This window comes from Pseudophryne corroboree, chromosome 4 (assembly GCF_028390025.1).
Source record: "Pseudophryne corroboree isolate aPseCor3 chromosome 4, aPseCor3.hap2, whole genome shotgun sequence".
Classification (NCBI taxonomy): Eukaryota; Metazoa; Chordata; class Amphibia; order Anura; family Myobatrachidae; genus Pseudophryne; species Pseudophryne corroboree.
The window spans coordinates 72,795,296-72,808,116 of record NC_086447.1 but is presented as its reverse complement, the minus strand read 5'-3'; the positions used below and the strand labels follow the sequence as shown (position 1 = coordinate 72,808,116).

Below are 12,821 nucleotides of genomic sequence, written 5' to 3'. Positions count from 1 at the left end.
TCCACTAGCTGGACAGATAATGCCACAGCCGGGGGTCACTTTTATACAGTGCCCTGCGGCCGTGGCATTGAATATCCAACTAGTCACCCCTGGCCGGGGTACCCTGGGGGAGTGGGGACCCCTTCAATCAAGGGTTCCCCCCCCCAGCCACCCAAGGGCCAGGGGTGAAGCCCGAGGCTGTCCCACCCATCCAAGGGCTGCGGATGGGAGGCTGATAGCCTTGAGAAAAATTTCTGAATATTGTTTTTTCAGTAGTACTACAAGTCCCAGCAAGCCTCCCCCGCAAGCTGGTATTTGGAGAACCACAAGTACCAGCATGCGGGAGAAAAACGGGCCCGCTGGTACCTGTAGTACTACTGGGAAAAAAATACCCAAATAAAAACAGGACACACACACCGTGACAAGTACAACTTTATTACATACTGCCGACACACACATACTTACCTATGTTGACACGAAGCAGTCGGTCCTCTTCTCCAAGTAGAATCCACGGATACCTGAAAATAAAAGATAATTATACTCACCTTCCAGCGTCCAGAGATACATCCACGTCCAGAAAATAATCCAGGTACTTGGCAAAAAAAAAAAACGCAATGACCCGATCCTGCGGACTGAAAGGGGTCCCATATTGACACATGAGACCCCTTTCCCCGAATGTGCCGGGACCCCACGTGACTCCTGTCACTGAGGTCCCTTCAGCCAATCAGAAAGCGCTACTACGTGGCGCTCACCTGATTGGCTGTGCGCTGTCTGTGCTGTGACAGCGCATCGCAAAGCCTCTCCATTATATGCAATGGTGGGAACTTTACGGCAAGCGGTGGGGTCACCCGCCGGTCAGCGGCTGACCGCGGGTAACCCCCCCGCTGACGGCAAAGTGGGAGGCTGATAGAAGGGGTCCCCACTCCCCCAGGGTACCCCGGCCAGGGGTGACTAGTTGGATATTTAATGCCACGGCCGCAGGGCACTGTATAAAAGTGACCCCCGGCTGTGGCATTATCTGTCCAGCTAGTGGAGCCCGATGCTGGTGTAAAAAATACGGGGGACCCCTACTCGTTTTGTCCCCCGTATTTTTTGCACCAGCATCAGGCGCAGAGCCCGGTGCTGGTTTTAAAAATACGGGGGATCCTCTGTCAAATTTTTCCCCGCATTTTTAGAACCAGGACCAGCTCGAAGAGCCCGAGGCTGGTTATGCTTTGGAGGGGGGACCCCACGCCATTTTTTCCCTTGATTTTACCGTTCCAGCTATAAAAAAAAAATATATATATATATATATTTTTAAAAATATATAAAAAAATACTTGTGCAACCAAAAAAGACAAACCAAGTACCTAATCCCTTCTAATAAAAATAGATATGCTATTCCCAAAAAAAAAAAACACCAAAAAAGACATGTTTTAAATTTTTTTTATTGGTTTCACCCTCCAAAGTGTGGCGGATTGAAAATGACGAATTTACTGTCTAAAAGCACTGTTGTCGAATTTCCAAACTTGAATTGAATACACTTTGGTCGAATTGCAGCACTTGTATCATTGCAGAAAAGTCGAATTTGACAAAAGTCGAATTTCAAAAAGTCGAATTTTGAAAGTCCGTTTTTTTGACGGAAAGCACTGAATTGCATTGACGAATTTTTTTTTTTTGGCGAAAAAATCCCGAAATTCGACAATTTCGGGAATTCGACCGCAATTGCATATACCCCTTAATGTGGCTAGAGCTGACCTAAGTGGAGAATGGTTTTATCATGGACAACTTTACATGGCCCTTTCACGTGTCACGTCAAAACAAAATCTTTTTGTGTTGATGCCAGGAGGAAAAACGACGACTGTCGTCTGCAAGGAAATCTAATAAGACTTCGGTTAAAAGAAACCTGTCGCCGTAAATTCAAGGTTACTCCCGTGCGAAGCTGGGGTGGGTCGCTAGTATGGTGCAGCTGGTACAGGGTCACTCAGGTACGAGCTTGCTTTGTGCGAGGCTCATACGTGTAAATATATTGCATGTGATCATTGTTGGTTATGATGCACAGTGTTTGTGTCTTACTGTAAGTATGGTTACCTAGGTATTTTACATTGCTGACACATAATCAGGGGGCTTGGGAGTACATCCAAGGAATCCAGACTAGATATCAGCTGCCATACACCAACCACACCTTCCTCAGGTCCCAATATTAAGCCTCGAGCAGCTGTAGCCCCAGTGACATCACAAATACAGTATGTGGAAGAGGCTAACTGGGGAGTTTCCCTGCACGTGGATGACCAAACACACTTGCCAGTCTGATGGACTCGGTTTTGTTCCAAGAGGAATTTAACTACTACCTGGTACCGAAACAGCAGGATGTACAGGGATGAACCACATGACTTGTAATGGTGCTCCCTCTAGTCTCTTTATTCATGCCAACCAGTAGGAACAGCTGGGGGGTTGTAACTCATCCCCGGGTAACAACCATTGGTTTATTTAAACCAACCAGTAGGAAAAGCTGGGGGGTTGTAACTCACCCCCTGGGTATCAACCATGGTTTATTTAAAACAACCAGTAGGAACAGCTGAGGGGTTGTAACTCACCCCCTGGGTATCAACCATAGTTTATTTAAACCAACCAGTAGGAACAGCTGAGGGGTTGTAACTCATCCCCGGGTAACAACCATTGGTTTATTTAAACCAACCAGTAGGAAAAGCTGGGGGGTTGTAACTCACCCCCTGGGTATCAACCATGGTCTATTTAAACCAACCAGTAGGAAAAGCTGGGGGGTTGTAACTCTCCCCCTGGGTATCAACCATTGGTTTATTTAAACCAACCAGTAGGAAAAGCTGGGGGGTTGTAACTCACCCCCTGGGTATCAACCATGGTTTATTTAAACCAACCAGTAGGAACAGCTGGGGGGTTGTAACTCACCCCCTGGGTATCAACCATAGTTTATTTAAACCAACCAGTAGGAACAGGTGGGGGGTTGTAACTCTTCCTCTGGGTATCAACCATGGTATATTTAAACCAACCAGTAGGAACAGCTGGGGGGTTGTAACTCACCCCCAGGTATCAACTATGGTTTATTTAAACCAACCAGTAGGAACAGCTGGGGGGTTGTAACTAGAGATGAGCGCCTGAAATTTTTCGGGTTTTGTGTTTTGGTTTTGGGTTCGGTTCCGCGGCCGTGTTTTGGGTTCGAACGCGTTTTGGCAAAACCTCACCGAATTTTTTTTGTCGGATTCGGGTGTGTTTTGGATTCGGGTGTTTTTTTCAAAAAACACTAAAAAACAGCTTAAATCATAGAATTTGGGGGTCATTTTGATCCCAAAGTATTATTAACCTCAAAAACCATAATTTACACTCATTTTCAGTCTATTCTGAATACCTCACACCTCACAATATTATTTTTAGTCCTAAAATTTGCACCGAGGTCGCTGTGTGAGTAAGATAAGCGACCCTAGTGGCCGACACAAACACCGGGCCCATCTAGGAGTGGCACTGCAGTGTCACGTAGGATGTCCCTTCCAAAAAAAACCTCCCCAATCAGCACATGATGCAAAGAAAAAGAAAAGAAAAAAGAGGTGCAAGATGGAATTGTCCTTGGGCCCTCCCACCCACCCTTATGTTGTATAAACAAAACAGGACATGCACACTTTAACCAACCCATCATTTCAGTGACAGGGTCTGCCACACGACTGTGACTGATATGACGGGTTGGTTTGGACCCCCCCCAAAAAAGAAGCAATTAATCTCTCCTTGCACAAACTGGCTCTACAGAGGCAAGATGTCCACCTCATCTTCACCCTCCGATATATCACCGTGTACATCCCCCTCCTCACAGATTATCAATTCGTCCCCACTGGAATCCACCATCTCAGCTCCCTGTGTACTTTGTGGAGGCAATTGCTGCTGGTCAATGTCTCCGCGGAGGAATTGATTATAATTCATTTTAATGAACATCATCTTCTCCACATTTTCTGGATGTAACCTCGTACGCCGATTGCTGACAAGGTGAGCGGCGGCACTAAACACTCTTTCGGAGTACACACTTGTGGGAGGGCAACTTAGGTAGAATAAAGCCAGTTTGTGCAAGGGCCTCCAAATTGCCTCTTTTTCCTGCCAGTATAAGTACGGACTGTGTGACGTGCCTACTTGGATGCGGTCACTCATATAATCCTCCACCATTCTATCAATGTTGAGAGAATCATATGCAGTGACAGTAGACGACATGTCCGTAATCGTTGTCAGGTCCTTCAGTCCGGACCAGATGTCAGCATCAGCAGTCGCTCCAGACTGCCCTGCATCACCGCCAGCGGGTGGGCTCGGAATTCTGAGCCTTTTCCTCGCACCCCCAGTTGCGGGAGAATGTGAAGGAGGAGATGTTGACAGGTCGCGTTCCGCTTGACTTGACAATTTTGTCACCAGCAGGTCTTTCAACCCCAGCAGACCTGTGTCTGCCGGAAAGAGAGATCCAAGGTAGGCTTTAAATCTAGGATCGAGCACGGTGGCCAAAATGTAGTGCTCTGATTTCAACAGATTGACCACCCGTGAATCCTTGTTAAGCGAATTAAGGGCTGCATCCACAAGTCCCACATGCCTAGCGGAATCGCTCCCTTTTAGCTCCTTCTTCAATGCCTCCAGCTTCTTCTGCAAAAGCCTGATGAGGGGAATGACCTGACTCAGGCTGGCAGTGTCTGAACTGACTTCACGTGTGGCAAGTTCAAAGGGCATCAGAACCTTGCACAACGTTGAAATCATTCTCCACTGCGCTTGAGACAGGTGCATTCCATCTCCTATATCGTGCTCAATTGTATAGGCTTGAATGGCCTTTTGCTGCTCCTCCAACCTCTGAAGCATATAGAGGGTTGAATTCCACCTCGTTACCACTTCTTGCTTCAGATGATGGCAGGGCAGGTTCAGTAGTTTTTGGTGGTGCTCCAGTCTTCTGTACGTGGTGCCTGTACGCCGAAAGTGTCCCGCAATTTTTCTGGCCACCGACAGCATCTCTTGCACGCCCCTGTCGTTTTTTAAAAAATTCTGCACCACCAAATTCAAGGTATGTGCAAAACATGGGACGTGCTGGAATTTGCCCATATTTAATGCACACACAATATTGCTGGCGTTGTCCGATGCCACAAATCCACAGGAGAGTCCAATTGGGGTAAGCCATTCCGCGATGATCTTCCTCAGTTGCCGTAAGAGGTTTTCAGCTGTGTGCGTATTCTGGAAAGCGGTGATACAAAGCGTAGCCTGCCTAGGAAAGAGTTGGCGTTTGCGAGATGCTGCTACTGGTGCCGCCGCTGCTGTTCTTGCGGCGGGAGTCCATACATCTACCCAGTGGGCTGTCACAGTCATATAGTCCTGACCCTGCCCTGCTCCACTTGTCCACATGTCCGTGGTTAAGTGGACATTGGGTACAACTGCATTTTTTAGGACACTGGTGAGTCTTTTTCTGACGTCCGTGTACATTCTCGGTATCGCCTGCCTACAGAAGTGGAACCTAGATGGTATTTGGTAACGGGGGCACACTGCCTCAATAAATTGTCTAGTTCCCTGTGAACTAACGGCGGATACCGGACGCACGTCTAACACCAACATAGTTGTCAAGGACTCAGTTATCCGCTTTGCAGTAGGATGACTGCTGTGATATTTCATCTTCCTCGCAAAGGACTGTTGAACAGTCAATTGCTTACTGGAAGTAGTACAAGTGGGCTTACGACTTCCCCTCTGGGATGACCATCGACTCCCAGCGGCAACAACAGCAGCGCCAGCAGCAGTAGGCGTTACACGCAAGGATGCATCGGAGGAATCCCAGGCAGGAGAGGACTCGTCAGACTTGCCAGTGACATGGCCTGCAGGACTATTGGCATTCCTGGGGAAGGAGGAAATTGACACTGAGGGAGTTGGTGGGGTGGTTTGCGTGAGCTTGGTTACAAGAGGAAGGGATTTACTGGTCAGTGGACTGCTTCCGCTGTCACCCAAAGTTTTTGAACTTGTCACTGACTTATTATGAATGCGCTGCAGGTGACGTATAAGGGAGGATGTTCCGAGGTGGTTAACGTCCTTACCCCTACTTATTACAGCTTGACAAAGGGAACACACGGCTTGACACCTGTTGTCCGCATTTCTGGTGAAATACCTCCACACCGAAGAGCTGATTTTTTTGGTATTTTCACCTGGCATGTCAACGGCCATATTCCTCCCACGGACAACAGGTGTCTCCCCGGGTGCCTGACTTAAACAAACCACCTCACCATCAGAATCCTCCTGGTCAATTTCCTCCCCAGCGCCAGCAACACCCATATCCTCCTCATCCTGGTGTACTTCAACACTGACATCTTCAATCTGACTATCAGGAACTGGACTGCGGGTGCTCCTTCCAGCACTTGCAGGGGGCGTGCAAATGGTGGAAGGCGCATGCTCTTCACGTCCAGTGTTGGGAAGGTCAGGCATCGCAACCGACACAATTGGACTCTCCTTGTGGATTTGGGATTTCAAGGAACGCACAGTTCTTTGCGGTGCTTTTGCCAGCTTGAGTCTTTTCAGTTTTCTAGCGAGAGGCTGAGTGCTTCCATCCTCATGTGAAGCTGAACCACTAGCCATGAACATAGGCCAGGGCCTCAGCCGTTCCTTGCCACTCCGTGTGGTAAATGGCATATTGGCAAGTTTACGCTTCTCCTCCGACAATTTTATTTTAGGTTTTGGAGTCCTTTTTTTACTGATATTTGGTGTTTTGGTTTTGACATGCTCTGTACTATGCCATTGGGCATCGGCCTTGGCAGACGACGTTGCTGGCATTTCATCGTCTCGGCCATGACTAGTGGCAGCAGCTTCAGCACGAGGTGGAAGTGGATCTTGATCTTTCCCTAATTTTGGAACCTCAACATTTTTGTTCTCCATATTTTAATAGGCACAACTAAAAGGCACCTCAGGTAAACAATGGAGATGGATGGATTGGATACTAGTATACAATTATGGACGGGCTGCCGAGTGCCGACACAGAGGTAGCCACAGCCGTGAACTACCGCACTGTACTGTGTCTGCTGCTAATATATAGACTGGTTGATAAAGAGATAGTATACTCGTAACTAGTATGTATGTATAAAGAAAGAAAAAAAAACCACGGTTAGGTGGTATATACAATTATGGACGGGCTGCCGAGTGCCGACACAGAGGTAGCCACAGCCGTGAACTACCGCACTGTACTGTGTCTGCTGCTAATATATAGACTGGTTGATAAAGAGATAGTATACTCGTAACTAGTATGTATGTATAAAGAAAGAAAAAAAAACCACGGTTAGGTGGTATATACAATTATGGACGGGCTGCCGAGTGCCGACACAGACGTAGCCACAGCCGTGAACTACCGCACTGTACTGTGTCTGCTGCTAATATATAGACTGGTTGATAAAGAGATAGTATACTCGTAACTAGTATGTATGTATAAAGAAAGAAAAAAAACCCACGGTTAGGTCACTGGTATATACAATTATGGACGGGCTGCCGAGTGCCGACACAGAGGTAGCCACAGCCGTGAACTACCGCACTGTACTGTGTCTGCTGCTAATATATAGACTGGTTGATAAAGAGATAGTATACTCGTAACTAGTATGTATGTATAAAGAAAGAAAAAAAAACCACGGTTAGGTGGTATATACAATTATGGACGGGCTGCCGAGTGCCGACACAGAGGTAGCCACAGCCGTGAACTACCGCACTGTACTGTGTCTGCTGCTAATATATAGACTGGTTGATAAAGAGATAGTATACTCGTAACTAGTATGTATGTATAAAGAAAGAAAAAAAAACCACGGTTAGGTGGTATATACAATTATGGACGGGCTGCCGAGTGCCGACACAGAGGTAGCCACAGCCGTGAACTACCGCACTGTACTGTGTCTGCTGCTAATATATAGACTGGTTGATAAAGAGATAGTATACTCGTAACTAGTATGTATGTATAAAGAAAGAAAAAAAAACCACGGTTAGGTGGTATATACAATTATGGACGGGCTGCCGAGTGCCGACACAGAGGTAGCCACAGCCGTGAACTACCGCACTGTACTGTGTCTGCTGCTAATATAGACTGGTTGATAAAGAGATAGTATACTCGTAACTAGTATGACTATAAAGAAAGAAAAAAAAACCACGGTTAGGTGGTATATACAATTATGGACGGGCTGCCGAGTGCCGACACAGAGGTAGCCACAGCCGTGAACTACCGCACTGTACTGTGTCTGCTGCTAATATATAGACTGGTTGATAAAGAGATAGTATACTCGTAACTAGTATGTATGTATAAAGAAAGAAAAAAAAACCACGGTTAGGTGGTATATACAATTATGGACGGGCTGCCGAGTGCCGACACAGAGGTAGCCACAGCCGTGAACTACCGCACTGTACTGTGTCTGCTGCTAATATATAGACTGGTTGATAAAGAGATAGTATACTCGTAACTAGTATGTATGTATAAAGAAAGAAAAAAAAAAACCACGGTTAGGTGGTATATACAATTATGGACGGGCTGCCGAGTGCCGACACAGAGGTAGCCACAGCCGTGAACTACCGCACTGTACTGTGTCTGCTGCTAATATAGACTGGTTGATAAAGAGATAGTATACTACTAATATTATATACTGGTGGTCAGGTCACTGGTCACTAGTCACACTGGCAGTGGCACTCCTGCAGCAAAAGTGTGCACTGTTTAATTTTAATATAATATTATGTACTCCTGGCTCCTGCTATAACCTATAACTGGCACTGCAGTAGTGCTCCCCAGTCTCCCCCACAATTATAAGCTGTGTGAGCTGAGCAGTCAGACAGATATATAATATATATAGATGATGCAGCACACTGGCCTGAGCCTGAGCAGTGCACACAGATATGGTATGTGACTGACTGAGTCACTGTGTGTATCGCTTTTTTCAGGCAGAGAACGGATATATTAAATAAACTGCACTGTGTGTCTGGTGGTCACTCACTATATAATATATTATGTACTCCTGGCTCCTGCTATAACCTATAAATGGCACTGCAGTAGTGCTCCCCAGTCTCCCCCACAATTATAAGCTGTGTGAGCTGAGCAGTCAGACAGATATATAATATTATATATAGATAATAGATGATGCAGCACACTGGCCTGAGCCTGAGCAGTGCACACAGATATGGTATGTGACTGAGTCACTGTGTGCTGTGTATCGCTTTTTTCAGGCAGAGAACGGATTATAAATAAAAGTGGTGGTCAGTCACTGGTCACTATCAGCAAAACTCTGCACTGTACACTACTGAGTACTCCTAATGCTCCCCAAAATTAGTAAATCAAGTGTCTAAACGGAGAGGACGCCAGCCACGTCCTCTCCCTATCAATCTCAATGCACGTGTGAAAATGGCGGCGACGCGCGGCTCCTTATATAGAATCCGAGTCTCGCGATAGAATCCGAGCCTCGCGAGAATCCGACAGCGTCATGATGACGTTCGGGCGCGCTCGGGTTAACCGAGTAAGGCGGGAAGATCCGAGTCGCTCGGACCCGTGAAAAAAAACATGAAGTTCTGGCGGGTTCGGATTCAGAGAAACCGAACCCGCTCATCTCTAGTTGTAACTCACCCCCTGGGTATCAACCATGGTTTATTTAAACCAACCAGTAGGAACAGCTGGGGGGTTGTAACTCTTCCTCTGGGTATCAACCATGGTATATTTAAACCAACCAGTAGGAACAGCTGGGGGGTTGTAACTCACCCCCAGGTATGAACTATGGTTTATTTAAACCAACCAGTAGGAACAGCTGAGGGGTTGTAACTCACCCCCTGGGTATCAACCATGGTTTAGTTAAACCAACCAGTAGGAATAGCTGGTGGGTTGTAACTCACCCCCAGGTATCAACCATGGTTTATTTAAACCAACCAGTAGGAATAGCTGGTGGGTTGTAACTCTTCCTCTGGGTATCAACCATGGTTTATTTAAACCAACCAGTAGTAACAGCTGGGGGATTGTAACTCACCCCCTGGGTATCACCCATGCCTAGGAGAACCTAAGAGTGATAAATAGAGTGATTCCAGGACTGTACTCTACACTGGAAAACGAGTGTTGTTGAACTTTCTGCCAAAGTGCCCTGGTGATCTGTCCATCTTTGTCACCTAGCCAACCAGGACTCACTCCAGCAATCACTCCATCGGGGTCCCTACTGGAAAAGGCTGCTATCCATCCCTGCCATGTCAATTGGAGGGCACGTTAGACAAGCGTCTAGGATTAGCAAGTACCAGACCTTCCTCACACACTAGTAAAGTAACCCATCTACACCCTGCGGAGTAACCTCCAGGGGAGGGCAAAGAGACAGGACCCATGTGACTAGTGCTACAGGTGATATAAGAACTGCTGGATGGTCCTTGTCATGGCAGGCCCAGCCAAAATGGCAGACAAGGGCACACATAAACCCGGTATCCTCACAATGGCATTTACATGTTTTTACTGTTTATAGAGTTTTACCGAAGCAGAACTGTCTGCATGCTCCCAGCCTCTCTTATGTATATTCCCTGTACTAACTTCTATTTGTCTGTAGACAGTTATTACTTTATGCATCAACAAGACATACGTCTATCATGTCTACATGTCTGTTTCATTCGCAGGACAGTGATTGTATGGTATCCGGTATTAATGCTCCCAAGAGGATCCAGATGACGATCAATAACACTTTGTTTATAAACTTTGATCGCCCGTCGTGCAGTGCTGTCAGGACCTGCTCCGGCTGCATTAGGGGGCAAGGTGAGAGAGAGAACGAAGTGCTGTACTTTCTGCATTAAAGTGTCTCACGTACTGTGGTGGCCTGACTTATCCCGGGGGCCTCTCAGGGCCTGTGCTGAATAATAACAGCTTATTAAATAGCTCTAAAACATCACAATTAAAGAAGAAATAGGCAGTGGTGGTTTTAATATTTACGTCTTCAACTATAAATAACGTTCTGTTCTCCTTACATCTTTGTGTTGTTCCATTCAGTTGTTTATTGGGAAACAAAGAACAATGGGGGTCATTCTGAGTTGATCGCTCGTAGCAACTTTTTGCTGCTGGTGCGATCAACTAGATGCTGCCTATGGGGGAGTGTATATCTGCATAGCAGGGCTGCGATAGCTTGTGCAGCCCTGCTATGCTAAAAAGTTTTGTATAAAAGAAGACCAGGATAAGAGTTACTTACCCTGTGCGATCGATCCAGCGTTGCAGGTCCCGGTATTGACGTCAGACATCCGCCCTCCGACCGCCTAGACACGCCTGCGTTGGACTCACCACTCCCCGAAAACGGTGAGTTGCCTCCCGGTTCCGCCTTCCTCCTGTCAATCTTGCGGTCGCTGCTGCGACCGCTTTCTTTGTTTGCGGCGTCATTGCCCGGCTACGGTCGTCACCAGGCAACGATGCGCCTGCGCAATGCGGCCGCCGTGCATGCGCGGTCCCGACCCAATCGCACAGCTGCGAGGAAGTGCAGCGTGCGATCAGGTTAGAATGACCCCCAATGTGCAATAACCTATAACAACCAATCCAAACTGTCTAATTAATTGTAGCTTGGTAGAACTAGCAAAAAACTTAAGTATAAAAAATAACGGTTCCTTATAGTGGGCACAAGTAGGTTTAAGGGAACAAGCCCTTTACGGAGTACAGTTCTGTTTTTTCAGCATGCTGGCGGGTAATCTGCGTAGCTGGTACTTGACCATCATATTCCCTTCTTTCCAAATGACTTGTTGGAGACATTTAAGGCCAAAGGTTAAAATGAGCAGATTTATCAAGCCATGGAGAGTGATAAGTTGTATGGTGATAAAGTACCAACCAATCAGCTCCTAACTGCCATGTTACAGGCTGTGTTTGAAAAATGTCAGGAGCTGATTGGTTGGTACCTTGTCACCATACAACTTATCACTCTCCAAGGCTTGATAAATCTGGCCCAAAGTGTTGTGGCAGAATGGGCCATTCCTTTGAAGGTGCGAAGTTCCAGAGATACAGAGGTGTCCGCAAACATCTAGCCTTCAGCTTTTGCAGCAGCATATTGTAGCATCTCCAAGGGGGCCCAATATGAAGGGGCGTGGCCACCCCGATTGACCACACACCCTTTAAAGTACAGTCCTTTGAACCTTTCACGGTGCCCCTGTGTGGTGTATTTGGGGGGGAGCATTCTCCTACGCTGCATCCAGGCAATTACACGGTGTGTATTTCATTTTTATTCCTTTCAATAATTCACCCCTTTATTAAAGAGTGCGTCCTGTTATTCGACCTAAAGAGTGTGTCCTGTTATAAGCCTCCTTTTAAAAAACTTGCTTCTCCTCTGAACTTATATTGGGTGGGACGCAGGACATGTGTGTCCATTGAGTACATAGGGAAATATGATCCCCCATTGCCACCACAGAACGCACTGGCTGGCATCTGGCACCCACCACTATTAGAGGACGTATGCTCTGTCACAACCTGAGAATGCGTGATGTGTGAGTGTGCAAGCAGGGCCGGCTCCAGACCTACTAGCACCCTGAGTGAGAAATTTTTAAAAAAGCACCCTACTCCTCTAATGCACGCGTCTTCGCGTGCTCCTGTGAAAGTGGGCATGGCCTTGCAACTTTATATTATCAAACTCTAAATATACAGTATATTTCTTTTCACACCCGCTCTCCACACAATTAGCAGCCTTACACATAATGCCCACAGTAGTGTTCCTTACAAATAATGTCCCTAGTATAGTGTCAGATACACAAAACGTTCCTGAAGAGTGCCAGATACACATACGCCCCCAATAGTGCAGTGCCAGATGCACATATGCCCCCAGTAGTGCCAGATACACATACGCCGCCAACAGTGCAGTGCCAGATGCACATATGCCCGCAGCAGTGCAATGC

At 46.8% G+C, this 12,821-nt stretch overlaps 1 protein-coding gene across 1 annotated transcript in view; it reads left to right on the top strand.

Annotated features, from left to right (window-relative positions):
* Positions 1-12,821, top strand: part of PKHD1 (PKHD1 ciliary IPT domain containing fibrocystin/polyductin) — a 985,750-nt gene that overhangs the window by 532,781 nt on the left and 440,148 nt on the right. Inside the window, exon 47 of the mRNA XM_063919219.1 lies at positions 10,581-10,716. Coding sequence (XP_063775289.1) covers positions 10,581-10,716 — 136 coding nt within the window. The remainder of the gene's footprint in view (positions 1-10,580; positions 10,717-12,821) is intronic.